This window comes from Echinops telfairi, unplaced genomic scaffold, assembly GCF_000313985.2.
Source record: "Echinops telfairi isolate 266 unplaced genomic scaffold, ASM31398v2 ScPeMD7_3533;HRSCAF=4204_1, whole genome shotgun sequence".
NCBI classification, from domain to species: domain Eukaryota; kingdom Metazoa; phylum Chordata; class Mammalia; order Afrosoricida; family Tenrecidae; genus Echinops; species Echinops telfairi.
Genome location: NW_022107432.1, coordinates 22,666,631 through 22,684,465, shown reverse-complemented (window position 1 = coordinate 22,684,465; position 17,835 = coordinate 22,666,631). Strand labels below are relative to the sequence as shown.

At 62.1% G+C, this 17,835-nt stretch overlaps 2 protein-coding genes across 11 annotated transcripts in view; one reads left to right on the top strand and one right to left on the bottom strand.

The window, feature by feature from the left end:
• The window catches only part of TJAP1 (tight junction associated protein 1), a 23,311-nt gene extending 8,331 nt beyond the window's left edge, over window positions 1–14,980 (top strand). For 3 of the 10 annotated variants that reach the window (XM_045294805.1, XM_045294804.1, XM_045294806.1), the window contains 10 exons: window positions 3,144–3,255; window positions 8,806–8,909; window positions 9,437–9,559; window positions 10,405–10,433; window positions 11,115–11,276; window positions 11,466–11,532; window positions 11,731–11,760; window positions 12,474–12,581; window positions 12,694–12,777; window positions 13,417–14,980. In XM_045294805.1, the coding sequence (XP_045150740.1) occupies window positions 9,461–9,559; window positions 10,405–10,433; window positions 11,115–11,276; window positions 11,466–11,532; window positions 11,731–11,760; window positions 12,474–12,581; window positions 12,694–12,777; window positions 13,417–14,514 (1,677 nt within the window). In that variant the 5' untranslated portion in view covers window positions 3,144–3,255; window positions 8,806–8,909; window positions 9,437–9,460 and the 3' untranslated portion in view covers window positions 14,515–14,980. Of the gene's footprint in view, window positions 1–532; window positions 742–1,343; window positions 3,008–3,143; window positions 3,256–8,805; window positions 8,910–9,436; window positions 9,560–10,404; window positions 10,434–11,114; window positions 11,277–11,465; window positions 11,533–11,730; window positions 11,761–12,473; window positions 12,582–12,693; window positions 12,778–13,416 lie in introns of those variants that run through there. The other 7 variants (XM_045294808.1, XM_045294807.1, XM_004710784.2 and 4 more) reach the window with 5 other exon arrangements.
• A 273-nt stretch (window positions 14,981–15,253) lies between these two features.
• On the bottom strand, window positions 15,254–17,819 carry LRRC73 (leucine rich repeat containing 73). The gene is made up of 6 exons (XM_004710786.2): window positions 17,548–17,819; window positions 16,836–16,996; window positions 16,425–16,547; window positions 16,018–16,118; window positions 15,686–15,890; window positions 15,254–15,562 (listed from the first exon to the last, which is right to left on the bottom strand). The coding sequence occupies exons 1-6, from the start codon at window positions 17,817–17,819 to the stop codon at window positions 15,492–15,494; spliced, it is 933 nt and encodes a 310-aa protein (XP_004710843.1). The 3' UTR covers window positions 15,254–15,491.
• Window positions 17,820–17,835: the final 16 nt, after the last annotated feature.

Sequence of the window (17,835 nt, the reverse complement as noted above, 5' to 3'; positions counted from 1 at the left end):
CCCCCCCACCAGGGCTCCCTAAGCTAGCTCTCAGTCACTGCCCTCAGTCAGTTCTGACTCAGAGCGACCCTGTCGGACAGTAGAGCTGCCCTCATGGGTGTCCAGGACGGTAACTCTCTATGGGTGTAGAATGCCCGGTCTTTTCTCCCGCAGAACAGTTGAGGTTCTGAACTGCTTGCAGCCCAACACATGATACCCCCACCCCACCCCACCCCCGGCTCCTCCCTAAGAGGAGGCAAAGCACCCTGTGGGAAATGTCTCCTGCTCGGTTAGCCTCTCCTAAAAAGTCTTTGGCTGCCGGCACCCTCTCCGCTACTGATTAAGCACTCTTCTACGTTTGGGGTGACTGCTTGCTTTTCTGGCTGTATTATTTTGTGGGTTCCCTCCCCTCATCTAGGGGGTTCTGTGCTCACAGCCAGGGTTTACTACAGCGTGGCTAGTGCTCAGGCGAATCCCAAGGGGGGAGCCCAGTAGCTATTCAGTGAGGTGAAGCAGTCTCCCTTGGCTGGGGACCCTGCCTTTTCTTCCCTAGGCACCTCTTGGCCGGCCAGCGTGACAAACTGCTTGCTATGTGACACAGACTTGAGAGGGGTTGCGGGTCAGCGGAGCCAGATGGTGGTGGTTCGGAAGGCTCCAGGGGTGCCGGAGTAGGAGGGGAAAGATTTGGAACCCCGGAAACCAGAAGGAGCAGTTCTGCTTTGCCTCATCAGATCTCTGGCTGTTGGAATCCACTCGATGGCTGTGAGTGTTTGGGTGTAGGTGCTGTCTGCTGCAGTAGCATTTAGAACCCTTCAACTCGTTTCAGCTCAGAGTGCTAGGTGCCTGGGGACTGTCCCCACCCCCTAAAGGGAGGGACTGCCTCCAGGGAAGTCCACCAAGGCTGGAAATGCCAGACTTCCTCTAGGCCTGTGGGCTAGAACCCTGGGCGTTGCGGTTTGGGGTACTGAGCGACGAGTGGCCTCTCTGCCCCTTCCCAGCTAAGCTGTGTAGGGAATTCCCGTATTGGAGGCCTCCAGTTAAAGGTCTTTATCTCAGGCAGGCTTCCCGTGGCTCCCTGGGGGAAGATTACTCTTCTTGATTGGCGTTGGAATTGGAGACAGGAGACTGGGATGCTGCCCTACGTTTGCCCGTAGTCTGGGCAAGACTTGTCTTCTCGACAGCATGGTAGTACTGCCCACCAGATTGTGAGGACCATGGGAAAGGGCACGGGGGCGGCAAAGCCCAGGATGCAGGTGGAGGCTTGTTAAAAAATTTTATTTTATTAGGGGCTCATACAATTCTTATCACAATCCATACATAACATCAGTTGTGTAAAGCACACTTGTACATTCATTGCCCTCATCATTCTCAAAACATCTGCTTTTCACAAGCCCCTGGTATCAGCTGCTCATTTTTTCCCCTCCCTCCCCGCTCCCCCCAAGCTTCCTTTTTGTAAAACACCAGCCCTGCAGTTGTTTCTGCCCTCACCCAGCTCAGCCCCAAGACTGGGAGCTCCTCCTGCTAACTGTTTTGTGTATCTTCTAGTCAGGGTTGTTCCTGGTTATGCCTCAGCATGCACTGTCTTAAAAACCCACAGCTCAATCCTAAGACCTGCTGCCCTTCAGCGCACTGCTCTCTCTGTTCCCTTGGTAAGCTGCCCAGCGGTAGACGCGTGCTCGCTGCAGTCTGAGAGGGGTCTGCCCAGAGCCTTCCTCCCAGGCTTGGGGGCTTTCGCCCTGGCTGGCTCCCTGGGAGGGCTGCAGACTGGACTAGAAGCTCTTGCAACAGCAGGCACCCTGCTTCCCTCTGTGGGGGTGGTTTTGTGTTCTGAGATGAGACTGGCCAACATGGAGTGCCCTTGTGGGAATCGGGACGAGACAAACAGGGTGAGCACCAGGGTGGCCTTTCACCTGAGAGTCTGCCCTCCACCCCTCGTTCACAGAAAACGTGTCTGGTCTGGCAGCTCCCGTTTCAGTGCAGAACGCGTGCCTGGTTTCTGGACCAGATCACTTGCCGTTCCACCTTTGAAAGCCAGCCAGCACCGGCTCTGTGTCCACAGGGTCTGGGGATGGGGCTCTGAAGGCACCTGCCAAGGGCTGCACGGCCTTTTCAGTGTAGGGAAGAGGTCTGGCCCCAGGAGAAGAGTGGCCTTCTTTGTCTTCTGGATGACGGCCTCCTCTCTCCATGGCCAGGCCTCGGCCTGTTGAGACTCAGGGCTGCTGTGGGAGCCTGGAGGAGAGCCAGGGAGTAACTGTCGGGAAGTCCTGATTGCCTTCTTCGTGACCTGCACCTGGGAGAAGGGCCAGGCCCATGGGAGGCCACCGTCCCGCCGTCCTGTGATCCCAGAGGCTGTGCTTCTGTAGCTTCCTTGGCGTGTGGACACCTGGCCCGCATCCTGGGGGCTCTCATTCGCCGGGAGCCCCTAAGCCAGGGTGTGCTGTGGCCAGGGTGGCTCCAGAGGCTTTGGGAAAGAGTGTGTCGGCCATCCCCTGGACTTCCTGTGAGGGCCGGGTCGGCCTTCCTGGGCACTGCTCGTGCTGAGTGTGTGCAACCATTCCTCTTGGAGTCCGGGCAGCTCTGTGGCTCCCGGGGGTGCCTCTGGCTCTCTCAGACCCTGTGAGGTGGCCGTGTGTCACCCCTTGCCTTTGCCAGACTGGCCTGGCTCCGATCTGGGTCCCACACTGCCCCCATTGTCCTGTGGGCTCCGCTGCAGCTCTTGTTGGCAGCCTCGGATCCCTGGGCTGGTCCCCTCCCTCCCCGCTCTCGGCGCCCATGGGCGGTGGTGGGGTGGACTGTGCTGGCACCGGCCGGGGATGGGTGGCAGCTGCAGCTGTGGGTGGCTTTGTTCTCACAGCCTGGCTCTCTGTGTTCCTGACTGGCCTTCCCGGGGCCGTGGTTCAGCCTGGCAGCAGTGGGCAGGGAGCTGCCCCCCGCCCTCCTCCCCAGCAGTAGCCCCCTTCTGTCCTTTTGGTTGGCTAACCAGAGCCTGAGGACCTGAGGTCAGTGGCCGGGCCCTCTGGATGGCAGGGTGAGTACAGTACTGTTTCCCGTTGAGGAGAAGCCCCCCGAAGGCCTGGTGAGAAGTCAGCTGTTCCCATGAGGGCCAACCATGGGGACTCGGGGGCTCCCCACAGCCTGGCGTCCCTTCTGCTCTCTCTCTGCAGCTCCCAGACGTGGCTGTCTGTTTCTATGGAGTGCCCGGAGGGTGGCTGCCATGAGTGTGGATAACCGTGCTCCCCGGGAGAGCTGGCTGGCTGGGGAGAAGACACTAACCCTGTGAGTCTGACCCCGGCCAGCTAACCTGTGCTGAGGGTGCCTCCCACCGTGCTTCTGCCTGCACCCCTCCTCTCCCCACTCCCCCACGCTTGGTCACATTCTCTTTAGCTGGCATCCTGCTGGTTCCTCTGCCCTCGTGTCCCTCCTGCCCACTGGGTTCTTCCAGGGTGAGGAAGTGCCCCTCGCCCACTCTCCGCATGTCCTCCTTCCTGCCCACCTGGCAGCCTGCTGCTGGAGTCCCTCTCTCGCCCTCTCCCTGCAGTGTGCCCAGCATTGGCAGAGGTCTCTGTTCACTGTCTGTGCCCGTTAGCACCGAGGGCTGTGAGAGTGCCCCAACACTGGGCTGCCACTGCCACTCGTGCCGCTGGGACAGCTGAGACAGGCGTGGGGCGGGGAAGGCTGGGGAGGGTCTGCACTGATCACACCCAGGACGGCAATTGTGCAAAGTTCTCGGTCGGCATGGGAGAGGGTGCTGGAAACTGTGACTTGACTGTGGGGAGTTTCACGGAGAGAGAGGGAAGCCCCCATAGGATGAGAGCCACAGCCCAGAACCAGGTACCCACCGAGAGGCCCCTCCTATTGGTGACCCTTGCTCAGGGAGGTGGAGTGGGCGGGGTTTGGTCCTCCACCCCCTTCCATGTCTGGAGGTTCGGGTGGACTTTAGCCAAGAAGAGCTGGGAGGGACACCTCAGCCAGAGAGGGGGCAGGCTCTGGCTTTGAACTACCCCATTGATGGGCCCAGAGGCCCTGACCTCAGAGTAGGAGACCGGTGAGTGTCGCCTGCACAGGGGTGCCCCTGCTGTGAACCCCTTCTCTCTCTGACTTGGGAAGGAGCAGGGATCTAGAGAGCACAGGGAAGCCTGTCTCTGGAGGCCACGCTGAAAGCCCTGAGCGATTCTGGCCTCCGTGGGCTGTTAGCATGGGGGTGCTGCAGGGGGTCCTGGGGACTTTGAGTAGGGGTCAGCGGGCTGGTTTGTGTGGCTTGTCTCTGATCAGGAACGTGGAAGAGTTGGGGGTGAGCCCGGTTCTTGGGGATCAGCCCTTCCTTCTGTCCTTTGAGCCAGCCCGAGTCTAAGGTCCAGTGCTCTGTTGGGGGTTTTTGGTGCCTGCCTTACTGGAGGGCTTTGTCCTTGTCACATGTTTTTTTGAACCATTGGCCAGTGGGCAAACTTGAGGGCTTTGCCCTGTGCGGATTTAAGGGCGCCATCAGGCATTATCAACGCTCAGGATCACTTGGGCACTGTGTCTCCTGCCCGGCTGTGCCACTCACTCGCTCACTCACTTGGCGTGCAGGGCAGCAGAGCTGGTCCAGGCACAGCTGGCACCTTCCAGCCTTGTGGGCCCAGGCTCCGCCCCTTGATCCGCAGGCTGCCTGCCTGCCACGCGCCTGAGATTGCTGAAGGCTTGGCTCATGTGTCTAAGGAACAGCTGCTGGCCGGAAACTGGGGGCTAGTGGCAAGTAAGAGGGGGCCCCCTCGGGACACTGGAGGCAAGACTTTGGTAATTTGGGTTCAGGGTGCAGGGGCTACTCTATTCTCTGGCAGTCAAGGTGGATGTGGGGGCCATTGTAATGATGGGGGTGGTTCTCCCAGACAATCCCCAGGACCTCCGTTGGGTGGGCCATCACAGGGCAGGCCAGGCTCTCAGCAGAGCCAGTTTTGTGTTCTGGCCCTTGCTTGAAGGCAGAGCCTGGATTTTGGAGGCTCTGGGAGCTCCAGGATGTTGTAGTGTGGTGGGAGGGTCGCCTGTGCCCCAGGCGGGCAAAACCAGAGACCCCCACATTCAAGGACAGTTCCCTGTGGGGAGGCCTCCTCCCTGGATGATCGGACAACCACATTTTGGAGCCTTCAGAAGGGCTTCTGTACTTTTATTCTGACTCTGTCCTGCTGGGCTCTGAGGGACGAGGCAGCGTCTGCAAAGAAGCAGCCATGACTGACTCCGGCTAGATGCCTTGGGAAGAGTTGGAATCATGTCTGTGGTCAAGGGTGGGCCTTTCCGACTGGGGAAGGTTCATTGTTCATTGGTTCCCGCAAGGCTCCTGCTTATGTGGTTCACTGACCCTGCGAGCTGAAAGGCAGGTTAGTTAGCTCAGAAGTGGCCGAGCCTAGAGCAGTGGTTGGTGATGTGGGACGTGGAGGAGGCTGGGCAGCAGGACGGGGTCCATCGAGTGGTAGCATGAGGTGGCAGTGCAGAATGTGGAAAGCAGGCGTTGGTGCCCAGTGGGCCTGGCTGGACTTGGAAAGCCAGGGAACCACGTCTGTTCTGGATTGGATCCTGCTTCTCTTTCCTACACCAGTGTCGAGGCGGCGGGGGCCCAGCCGCTGGAGAATGTGGGCCCGGGAACAAGCAGGTGGTGACCTGTGCACCTTACACCCTCCTGCGGCTTCTCGTGAACCCGCTGTGGCAGCCCTGGGGCCCTCCCTCCCCGGCAGGCACCGCTGACTTTGCCCTGGGCGTTGGGCAGGTCAGCGCCACAGAAGGGAGGGGTGGTGGGCTGGGGCATGAGGGAGTCCTTGGTCCTTGGCCTTGAACCTCTTGCCTCCAGTGGGGGCTGCAGGGAGGGCAATGGGAAGAATCCCTCAGTAGAGCTTTCTCTCACAGCAGCAGTCTCTGAGCACAGTGGAAGCTCCGGGCTTCTCCCCCCACCCCCACCCTGAGAGCAAGGCCGAGCCCTATCTCTGGTTCAAGGGCGATACATGGCAGGCTATCCTGGGGTTGCAGGATGCTGCTCGGCCAGTATCGGGGGTGGATTTCGCTGTCCGTCTGTGTGTGTCAGCCCTCGGCCCAGCTGTCCAGTGGGTCCGAGGTACAGATTCACCGAGTGTGCGTACTCCCATATCTAATGAAAGTCGACTTTGTTTTGGGGAGACAGCTAATCGTGCCCCATGGGGCTGTAACCAGGGAGAAGGTATTTCATACGGGGCAGGCGGCAACAGGCGGCCTGTACTGACTAGCAGATTGCAACACGGCAATTAGGAAGCCCCCTCCCCCTCCGCCCCAGCAGATCCAGGGCAGTGTCTCTGAGCCGGTGGTGAGGAAAGGAAGGGGTGGGTGAGCAGGGTTCCCCTTCGTCCTACACAGTCTGCAGGACGGCCCAGGGAGCCCTGGGGAGGGGGTTCAAACTGCTGGCCTTGGTGCAGGGGCTCCTCCAGCCTTTCTCCAGGGCACCCTGTGCTTATAGCCCACACCCCACGAGGTGGCCCAGGGTGTCAGGAGAGCCGTGTGAGTCCAGCCTCCCAGGTCAGTGTCCAGCGCTCCCTCTGGAAGAGCCTCTTCCTGGAGACTGCCATCACGAGCTCCCACTGCTCTGGATGGAGGGAGCCAGGCCGGAGAGGTGGGCCCCGATGGTGGGGTCCTCGTGGAAAGGCTGCCCCCCAGCTTTCAGCTCCTTGGCTTCCTTGGCTGCCATGCTGCAGCCCCGGGCAGCAGCTGCCCAACCCACTGGGCTCCTGCTCAGTCAGGGCTGGGCTCATGGGGCCCGGGGGTGGGGCACGAGAATCTCAACTCCGAACTTCTTTGTGGACACAGCATGCGCCCCATGCTGGCCTTGTGCTGAGGACCCTGCAGGTTCTGTAGCGGGCCTTGCCTGCCTCTGATTTAGCTGAGCAGGCTCTGGTTGAAGAGGATGCCCCACTCCCAGCATGCTTCCTGGTGTCCCTGCTGCCGGCACCCGGCGCTCTGACCGGGACGGTCGGGCTGCAGGGCTCGGGGCTGTAGGACAGGTGGCAGCTAGAGCCAGGGCTGTGTGACGCGGAGTACGACCGTGCTCCTGACAGAACTGCCAGAGGCCCGAGTATGCCCTGGGCCCTCCTTCTGTGCCCACCGCCCGGTAGGGAGTTCTGGACCTCAAGGACAGTGTGGGCATTGAGAGGGACAGGGACATCCGGGCGGGGGGAGGGGCCTGGAGCTCCTGGGGAAGGTGCTGCTTGTGGAGGGGAAAAGGCAGAGGCCAGCTGGTGGGGCCTCCCCTTATTCTGTCCGTGCCCCCACCCCCCACCCTGTTCCAGCTCGGACATGTCCGTGTGTGTGTGTGTTTGTGTGTGTGTGTGTGTGTGTGTGTGTGTGTGTGAGAGAGAGAGAGAGAGAGAGAGAGAGAGAGAACCGGGCACCCAGCCTACAGCTATTGGAGGAGCCCCTGCCCTGGGGCACCAGGAGCGGGAGGGAGGGGGGCGGACTTGTTTGCTCCCCAGTGCCCCAGGAATGTGCTGTCCTCCAGGCCCGCCCAGATTCCTGCACAGGGAGTCAGCCAACACGGCATGCTGCTTGTGCCCTGTGGGGACACGTCTGTCTCACCATCAAAGGGGCGGAGGTTGGCGGCTCGTGCCTGTACTGCCCCGCCCAACTCCCCCAGAACCCCAAGACAGGCACCGGGCGCCTACCTCCAGACAGACACAGGCAGCCACTCCTGCCCCCTTACCACACGCCCCTCTCCCACCTCACCCCCTGCCCCAGGCCCTGTTGGAATGTGACAGGAGTCACGGCCAGGGCATGTCTGGACAGCGGGGACACATGCTGCAGCCAAAAAGGCTTCCCTCAGCCCCATGATTTTCTGTATGCCAGGCCACCTAAGGTGACTGCCACCCCTGAGCGCTGTGGTGGCTGCTGCCCCCGTGCTGCGGCCCCGCTCATTACTGATGGGGGCTGGGGGTGCCTCAGTGTAGACCAGGGCCTAGCCTGTCCACCTGGGAAGGGACTTGCCCAGGGCCACACAGGGTGTCAGTGGTGCCAAGGCTGTAACCCAGGTGTCTCAAGTCGCCCGGCGGCATGAGGCCTCCCCAGGGTCTTCCCCCTCACCCTTCGTTGTGAGGGGCCACCCTTTGCACTAGACAGAATCCCTAGTCTCTGCCCCAAAGCAGTGGTGCCTTTAGCCATAGGAACGTGCTTCCTCACACCTGGGAGGCGAGGGGTCCAATTCAGGGTGCCTGCTACAGGGAGGCTCGTTCTCTCCAGCTGCTGGGTAGTCTTCTGTACGGTGGCATCTCCTGCCCCCCCATCTCTGCTCTCCCCCCTGCTGATGCCCTCTGACGCCCCCCACTCACCTGGGCTTCCTTCATGTGAGCAGCACAGGCACGGGGGACGTTCACAGCGCCTGTTGAGGCGAGGGCAGGGCGTACCTGCCACCACCTCCACAGTAGGGGGGCCCTGGGCCCTGGTGGAGACATTCCCAGCACCCCTCTGCCCCTCTTCCTGGACCTCCACCACGCTGTTCCTTGGGCTTCTCCTTTGCAGCCATGTTCCTTACGTCTCTCGGTTGCTTTCAGCCCGAGAGACTTGTGAGAGGAAGGGCAGGTGCGGGGTGGGGTTAGACAGGATGGGACTGGCCCCATTTTATATCGGGCATGTGGTAAACAGAGACCCCGAACCTGGGCACACCTGTGTCCGTGCCTGTCACCTGGGCCCAGCATGGTACCTGTCTGCAGAAAGCCAGGGCCCCGTGCTGCCTGTCCTCTCCCTTGCCCCCCACTGTGGGGGCTCTCTCCCTCGGGGCCTGGCCTGGGCACTGACAGGCGGGCGGCTGACACCTGGTTTCCACTTTCTGCCCTTCTCTAGTTTCAGGAGCTGTGGGCTGGAGGAAGTGGAGAGGCCGTGGGATGCTGAGGGCCAAGGGCTGACTCCTGGACAGCGGAACAGAGGGAGCTGCCGGCAAGCAGACGGTATGCCCCTGTCAAGACCTGCGTCCCCTTAGCTCTGCTGGGGGAGGGGGCAGGCAGGTGGCCCCTCTTGGTTGGGGGCTGGAGGGCACGGCCTCAGTGGCCTTGAGCCGAGAGCTCTTGAGCTCCCCACCGAGGAGCCTGTGTTGAGGGGACCCTCAAAGTCGCTGGCTTCTATTGATGCTAATGTCGTAGGACATTTCCCAAGTAATAGGTAGGCCCTGCTGTTCTTAGGTTCCCTCCCTTAGCTCGCTCACTCACTCTTCACAGCAGCCCTCTGCAGCGGGTGCTGCTCAGGCCCCCAGATCAGGGCTGAGGAGACCGGCATTTTGCCCTCTGAGGGCCGCAGAAGTGGCTTGCTCTGTGGACTCCCGCCCCAACTCCTAAGGCTCACTCACTTTCCTGGACCTGACCTGAGCCTCTCTGTCTGCTTCTCTTGGCACGCCAGCAGGGGCCCTGGCTGTGGGTCTGACTCGGGTTTCCTTCTACCACCCTCCCTCTGAGCCCACTTCCTGCCCTGCTTCCCTCAGTAGGCTGAGGACCCCCCTCCCAGAATGACCAGTGCAGCCCCGGCAAAGAAACCCTACCGGAAGGCACCGCCCGAACACCGGGAGCTGCGCCTGGAAGGCCCTGGATCGAGGCTCGAGCTGGAGGTCAGCGAGATGGGAATTCCAGCCCGGCCAGCAGAGACCCGTCCCGCTCCCGCCTAGTGCCTGGCTGACTTGCCCTCCTGCCTGGGGACCTCCCCGCAGCAGTGCTGCGAGGGCTGTGCAGATGTCCTTCGGGAGGGTCTGCCCACTGGTTGGCAAAGCCGAGTGTCATAGCTGAGCAGAAAAGACCCCATACACTCTTACTCTCCCTGCAAGGGCATCCTGGCAGGGGTGTAGACTGAGGAGCCTGGACCGCTGGCTGCAGCTGAAGAAGAGGAGCCTTCCAGTGCAATCTGCAGCCCCCTTGGAGGCAGTGAGGAGGCGGCCAGCTATTGCCTGTAGCCTGCTGCTCTTCTCCCCAGAAGTCTGCTCTCCTTCAGCACTGAGCCTCGGGGGCTTCTTTGGGGTCTAATTGTGACTTGTCTGCCTCAGGGGGCTGCAGGGCCTTGGTCAGAGCTCAGAGTCTTCTCACATGGCCTGCAAGGTCCTGGGCAGCGTGTGGGGAGAAGCCCAGTGAGCAGCTGAAAGCCTCCTCCGCGCAGTGCTGGAGAGAGCCAGCGTGTGGCTGGGCCCTTGTGCCACTGGCCGTGGTTAGGAGAGGGCCTAGAGCTCAGGTGGCGAAGAGGCAGGGGTTGGGGTGGAAGGGGCTCTTGACTCTTCTCAGGGCTGTGGGAGAGGGTAGTCTAGCCTTGTCTGGGCATCAGTGGTTGCCGCCTCCATCACTAGAGGGCCCCGCAGTCTACCCTGTGGTGAGACTCTTTCCAGGACTCATGGGTAGGGGGCAAACCGGTGAGGGGTAGTGAGGGGCCCAGAACTGAACCTCAAGCTTCTGTTATTTTTTTGTGCAGGGCCCCCTGACTGATGCTGAGAGGATGAAGTGAGTGTCCGCTGCCCCTGAGACTGCCCTGCCCACCTCACCTCTGTCTGCTCGGCTCTAGGCCAGGCTTCCGATACAGCTAGGCTTCTCCTAAAGTAGAGGCAAAGGCCGGGGGGTGGGGGTGGGCTCTAGGGAGAGATGTGAAGTTGTGGTGGTCCCTTCTGGAACGGGACTTGGTTCTGTGGGCTCCCAGAGAAAGCCTGGAAGTGACTCCCTTTGATGGGCCCAGCTCCTGGCCTGGAGCAAACAGGGCAGCTGCCTCCCTGCCAGTCACGTGAGGCCCCTGCAAAGCAGGGCAGTGCTGGGCTGGATTTCCGAGAGATTAATAATGGAGAAGCCTGATTGTGCAGCAGGGAAACTGGAGCTGGGGGGCTTTGGTGGCCAGCTGGCTCGGGCTGTAACTAGAGGCTGATATTGGAGTTGGCCCCCTTATTTCCGTCTCATTGCTATCCAGTGCGGGAGGGGGTGTCGGTCCGACCCCTCCCAGCCTCTCAGTCTCCCCACACCTCCCAGCCCAGGCTGTGTTCTCAGGCCCCCATACCTGTGAACTGTGTTGCCTCAAACTCAAGCCAGATTTTGGGGAGTCCTTCCCTTCTTTGCTTCTCCTCCTGTCCCCCTTTCTCCTTCCTTCCTGAGCCTGGCCAGAGGCTGGGGCTGACCCTTATGTCCCGGTGCCCCCAGGCTCCTGGAGCAGGAGAATGAGGAGCTGCGCCGGCGCCTGTCCGCGGCCACCAGGCGCACCGAGGCCCTGGAGCGCGAGCTGGAGATCGGGCAGGACTGCCTGGAGCTGGAGCTGGGCCAGAGCCGAGAGGAGCTGGATAAGTTTAAGGACAAGTTCCGCAGGTGTGCGAGTGAGGGGCCAGCACACACCTCATACCCCCATTCACAGAAGGCTAGCTCCCCGAAGGGCCCAGGGAGCCCCTGACACCCCTGAGAGGGATGACTTGCTAAGAAAGACCCTGTAGTGAGGAGGGCTGGGCGGGGCTAAAGGCGCCCGCTCTTGCCCAGCCCTCTGCCCTGCTCCCTCTCCAGGCTGCAGAACAGCTACACGGCCTCCCAGCGGACCAACCAGGAGCTGGAGGACAAGCTGCACACGCTGGTAACCTGCCCCCCAAGACAGTGTGGCTAGCCAGGCAATGCCAGTGCACCCCGAGCCTGGACGGAGAGATGGGGGCTGGGGTGGGGCGGGGGCTGCAGTGTGCTGTGCGCGTTGGGACTGTCTGAAGGCTCACACTGTTCTGTTCTTTTCTCTCCTCGTCTCCCCCATGCTGCCACGGTGCTGCCGCCCTCCTCTCAGGCCTCCCTTAGCCACAGCTGGATCTTTGCAGTTGCGTCTGACTTTGCATTTCCTCCTTGCCCTGGGATGGCTGGGCCCTGGCTCCTTCCTCCTGCCCCTCAAGGGCGGCTCCCACACCCTTGCTCTGGAAGCTGGAGCCCCAGCCTCTCCCCGGGGGACCGCTGCAAGGCTGTGCTGGGGTCCTGCTGTCCCCAGTGCACACTCGGCCCTAGGCTGTAGTGGCAGCAGGCCCAAGCCAGGCTTTTGGGGCAAGGGGTGGAAGTTGGGGGTGTGGGTGCGGGTGGGAGAGGATGCAGTCCCATCAGATCACAAAACGACCTTTTGAGTCTGTAGCCCCTTCCCTTCTCAGCTAGATCAGCTCATGAGGGCCCCAACTGCCTCCCAGCCATCTTCTTCCTCACTTCAGCTGCTCCTGGAGGCAGCTGCCCATGACCATGGCGGGCCCAGGGTTTGCAGTTAAATGCCTCTGAGGTTCCAGCCAGAGTCCCTGTAGCATCCCTGTGGTGGACAGCCCTGCCGCTGACCCTGGCTGCAGTGGGTCCTTCTCAGGGAGCCACCCAGTCAGCTAAGAGAGCAGGAAAGGAGTCCTGGTCTCCTGTGTCTGTCCTTCCGTCATCTGTCTGCTCTGTCTGCCTTGGCTGGCCCAGCACCTGTGGCTTCCTGTGTCTCGGGCCTGGGAGAAGGTGGGATGGGGCGGGAGCAGGGGGGTGGGAGCCGCCTTTCCCACCAACGTTGTGCCTTAGATCAAGAAGGCGGAGATGGATAAGAAGACACTGGACTGGGAGATTGTGGAGCTGACCAACAAGCTGCTAGACGCCAAGAACACCATCAACAAGCTGGAGGAGCTCAATGTACGTGCCTGTGCCCCGCATCCCGTGCCCTGCGCCCTCCCTGGCACGCCTGCCTCCCTGCCCCGCGCAGGGCCAGCCTCTGAGCCCGCCCACCCGCCTGCTCTCTCTGCAGGAGCGCTACAGGCTCGACTGCAACCTGGCCGTGCAGCTGCTCAAGTGCAACAAGTCCCACTTCCGGAACCACAAGCTTGCAGAGGTGAACCCCGGGACGCCCAGCTTATGAGGCTTCCTCCAACCAGTGTTGGCTTCTGCCCCCTTCCCCTGGTCTCCCCTGCCGTGAAACCCCTTTCCTTCTACCTCCCCTCACCTCCAAAGTCTCTCCATTGGTGTCTTGTGCAGTCGGGGGCCCTTCCTGGGGGCTGAGCCACCGCTTGTTGGTGTTTAGAACGAAGGCAGGCAGGCGGGGAGGGACAGACTCAACTTCAGGACCCCCGCCAGGAAGGAGGGGGTCGCTAGAGCTGTTGGCTATAACCCACCCGGCCCCTTACCAAAGGGACAAGCTCCAGACACCAGAGGCTGGGGCCCAAGGTTCAGGGGTGTACATGCAGAGGGGAGGGGCAGGCGATTGCAAACTGAGGTCTGGTTTGGGCAGAAGCCCCCACTGAGGTGAGAGATTTGAGTGTACAGGGGCCTCACATCCTGGCTGAGCGAGCACATCAAGAGCTTCCAGGGATTGGACCTGTGCCGAGCCCCCATTCGTGAGGTCGGGGCACACAGCAATGTGCTGTTCCCAGGGGAGACAGCATAGTGCCCAGCCTGAGCTGGCAGTGGCTGATTGGTGTGAAGGCTACGATTGTTGCTCTGAGCTGGCTCTTCCCTACTGCCCTGTACCCAGCTGCCCTGTGAGCTGCAGGATATGGTTCGGAAGCACCTGCACAGTGGACAAGAGGCCGCGAGCCCGAGCCCTGCCACCGGCCTGGTCGCAGGGGCCGTGGTGCCCACCTCCATCATTGCCCGTGTGTTGGAGAAGCCAGAGTCTCTGCTGCTCAACTCGGCCCAGTCGGGCAGTGCTGGGCACCCCTTGGCTGAGGATGTCTTCGTGCACGTGGACATGAGCGGGGATGCCTCGAGTGACCCGGCCAGTCCCCTGGCCCCTGGCAGCCCTGCCCCACAGCCCAACGGAGAATGCCACTCTCTGGGCACTGCTGGGGCCTCCCTAGAGGAAGAGCCGCCCCTGCCAACCTTTGACAAGTTGAGCCCCTACCCCACACCGTCCCCACCGCACCCGCTGTATCCTGGCCGCAAGGTCATAGAGTTCTCAGAGGAAAAGGTGCGGGTTCCCCGGAACAGCCCCCTGCCCAACTGCACCTATGCCACCCGCCAGGCCATCTCCCTGAGCCTGGTGGAGGAGGGCATTGAGCGGGCCCGCCTCAGCGCTGGCCCTAGCAGCCCCGCCTCCACCCAGGCCTCCCCCCACCACCAGGCCAGCCCCGCGCCCCCAGGATGCAGCCCCTCTGCCAGCTCTGCCAACTCTGAGGATGACCTGCTGGCCAGCTGGCAGCGGGCATTTGTGGACCGCACCCCACCGCCTGCCGCCGTGGCCCAGCGCACTGCTTTCGGTCAGGACGTGCTCCCGGAGCTTCAGCGCCATTTTGCCCTGAGCCCCCCTGATGGAGATGAGGAGGCCCCAACACCGTCTCCCTCACCTGGTGAGAGCAGGCTTCTACTCCCCATGGCACCCACGTCCGGCTCTCCTGGGGAGGAGGAGGAGCAGCTCAGCCTGCCTGCCAGCCCCGAGGAGGAGCGCCAGCGCCTCCTTCCCCAGGACGGCGGCACGGAGGAGGGGCCTGGCACTGCCCACAGCGAAGGCAGGACCTGGCCACTGGGCAACGCCAGCCGCCCCCAGCGCAGCCCAAAGAGGATGGGGGTTCACCACCTGCACCGAAAGGACAGCCTGACCCAGGCCCAGGAGCAGGGCAACCTGCTGGATTAGCCCTCCTGCCTGCTGGGGCCACAGGGTGGTTTAGGGTGCCAGCTGGGCCTTTCTTTGGCTGCCTGGGAGCAGGGCCCTCCCTGCTCTTCTCGGCTATATTCTCCAAAGGTGCAGGGGCCGAGGACATGGGAACAGGGTGGGACCACAGGGCTTGTTTCCTGTTCTGGAGGATGTGAGGGTGCTGGGGCGTGGTTGGGGTCGTTCACCTCGCATTCTGTAAGCGGTCTGCTACCCTCAGCCCACAGAGGCTGCAGGAGCTGTGGCCTTCCAGGGAGGGGAGGCCCACTCAGGGTGGGCCTCGCAGTGCCCTCCTCCCTCAGGAAGGGAATGGAGGGCAAGGTTCAGGGGCCTCAAGCTGTGTGAGGCCCAGCCTCCCCCCAACTGTGGCTCTAGACTGTTACTCCCCATTTGGGGGAGATTTCATGTTGCAGACTATTTTAAAATCAAATAAACTATTTTACTGGTATCTCCTGCTTGGTCTGAGTGGCCTTCACCCACCCTCCTAGTTGTTGCTAGCGACTCACTGGTCTGGGGCTCACCTGGGCACAGCATCACCCCGGATTCACAGCCCTGGAGCTGTGACCTCCATCCTGTCTGAGTCACCCCAGAACCTGGGGTTAGGAGGGGATGCCAGAGCGCACTGTCTGGGGGCTGGGTGGCACTGCCCCCTAGTGGTGCTCTGTGGTGACTCCAGATCCTCCCTCCTGCCAGGCCCCAGTGACCACAGCCACACCAGGTGGTGGATTCATAAAATCTCTTCCGATCCAGCGGGCTGCAGCCGGAGCCGCTAACAAGTCCAGAGGCCTCCCTTGGGTTCAGGTAGCCGCTAAGGCTGTGGTCCAGTCACGGCTTCCAGAGCCTCCCACCCCAAGGCCAGACCTGCCAGAGCCTGAGGCACCCATCAGCCCCTGCGGGCCCATGCCCCAGGGCTGAGGCGCTGGGGACACAGACAAATGTCATGAGGGCCAAGTGGAGGGTCACATCTCAGTCTCAGCCAACAGATTGTCCCCCAGTCCCGACGTCATCAGCACCATCTGAGAGCCGGGATCTGGAAAGCAGAGTGGTGCTCGGGCTGTCACTTGTTCCCCCGTTGGCGGCTGCCCATAGGTGGCCTAGGTCCCCCCTCCCAAGCCTCATCCAGCCCTGATGGACCGACCCTCTGGGCTCTTACCACTGGGGCACATCCAGGAGCTGCTGCCCCTCCTTCTCTCCCGTTCCCGGGTGTCGTCGCCAGCCCCCGCTGCCACCTCTTCCTCTTCCTCCCCCTCTGAGAGCAGGTCACAGATCTGCCGCTGCAGCTCTGGGCTAATGCTGTTCTCGGCCAGCACCAAGCTCCGCAAAGCTGTGGGGTAGTTCTCCACCATGTCCAGCAGGGTCTGGGGGGAGGCAAGAGCATTGGCAGGGGTGGGGACAGTTAGGGCAGATCCTCAGACCCCAACCCTTAACTATGTCCACAGACCCACCCTGCCTCCTAGCCTGTTCCTAGTCACAGTGCCTTCTCACCTGGGCTGACTGGTTGGTGAGCCCAGTCCCCTCCAAGTCCAGGACCTCCAGGGTGCGGCTAGAGGCCACGGCTACAGCCAGCATCCCGGCCACGTGGTCACCTGGGGAGAAAGCACACACTCACCTGTGCTCTTGCTAGCCTGCTATCCCTACCTCACTGCCCTGGCCTGGATCTCAGACCCCACCCCTAGGCCTCCATTCCTAGGCCCAGAAGAGCTGACAGGAAGGGAGCTTGGTGACTGAATCGTCCATCTAGCTGTTTGCCATTTGGATTTTCACAGACTCCTCTCTCCTTCCAGCTCGCCCGCCCACCCTCCCTCCCTCTGCAGGGGAGGTTACCATGACGACCAGTGGGCCCAGGTTCTCGGACGGAAGTTGAGGTGGTTTGGGGGAGTGTTGAGCCTCACCCAGGGGGTTGTAGTCCAGGTTGAGGACGCGAACCTGGGAGCTGTGGGCCACAGCAATGGCGAGGCGGCTCCAGCCTTTCGGGGTGATGCCAGGGTTGGCACTCAGTGTCAGCTCCTTCAAGCCTGGACCGCAAGAAGCCAGGGTGGGGAGGGTCAGGCCCTCCTCAGGTCCCTTCCCACCCATGTCTCTGGGCTGTCCAACTCGAACCACAGCGTTCGGGCACCATGGAGAACCCCAGACTCCCTCGTCCCCTGCCAGCCTGGGTTCCAGAGGCTCCCCTCGGCTTTGCCCCCAGTCCTTCCCCTTCCTAGAGGGTCTGAAAACCTTGTCGTCTACACTGCCAGAGCCCTTCCCTCTGCACGTCGCTCTTCAAGGCACACAAGCCATGCGCTTAGCAGGGACCTGCTCACCAGACTTGGCCCCGTCCGGGGGAAGGAGGCCGCAGATGAGGTTGATGGCTTCGTCCCCCAGCATGCAGTCCCCCAGGTCCAGAGCCACCAGGGCAGGGTGGAGGGCCAGCGCTGGGTTCAGCAAGGCCAGCCCAGCATCTGTCAGGGGGCTCCCATGCAGGCTGGGGGGAGGATGAGGTGAGAGGGCAAAGGTCATCACAGTCTTCACCTCTATCAATAGGGGGAGGGGTACCTCTTAGGAATCCCCCACCCCCCATTCTGTGAGCCCCAAGGGTAGGGAGAGTACTCAGTCAGAGCTTTGGGAAAGAACTGTACACTGTGGGGATGAACACAGGTAGAAGCAGAATTCGCTTCTCCTCCCTGGCAGGGCCTGGGATCCAGAAATCAATCGGGAGGGGCTCCGAAGGGTGTGTGGATGGTCGACTCAGGGGTGGGGGGTGGGGTGTCTTCTGATGGGCCTATTTCATTCTGGGCCCCATGATGTGCAATGGCTAGGCGGGGAGCCACCCTGCTCACTGCCTGGAGTGGGTGGGTGTCCCATGTGATTTCAGGTGGGGCCAACGTGTGCGGCCAGTCCGGATGTGGTGGCGGCACGGCATGAGGGTGGGATGAGGTGTGTGTAGAAGGGGAGAGAAGGCAGGCGTGGAGGAACGGAAGGTGGCGGTGGTGGGGCGCAGTGCCCGGGGGCCCCCTTGCGAGGGGGCGCACTCACAAGAGGGACTGGATGGAGCGGTTGGTCCGCAGCGCCTCCGCCAGCTGCTTGATGCGGCTGGGGCTGGACACGACGCCCAGGTTAAGGTTGAGCTGCGCCAGGGACGTGGCTCCCGCCAGGGCCCGGCAGATGCGGCCGAAGTCGCGGTCGCAGAGGCGGCAGCCGCGCAGGGAGAGCAGGCGCACGGCGTTGTCGCGCAGGCCGCGGCAGATGTCCCGCACCTCGGCGCCTGACAGCGGCTCCCCGGAGATCTGGATGGAGCTGGGCAGCATTGTGCCTGCGGCGGGG

Coding starts and splice junctions, on each gene's coding strand:
- LRRC73 (XM_004710786.2), bottom strand. CDS start 17,819: ATGCTGCCCAGCTCCATCCAGATCTCCGGGGAGCCGCTGTCAGGCGCC. Junction 16,119..16,424: donor CCTGGACTACAACCCCCTGG/GTGAGGCTCAAC, acceptor CTTTCTCCCCAG/GTGACCACGTGGCCGGGATG. Junction 15,563..15,685: donor CTCCTGGATGTGCCCCAGTG/GTAAGAGCCCAG, acceptor TCTGCTTTCCAG/ATCCCGGCTCTCAGATGGTG.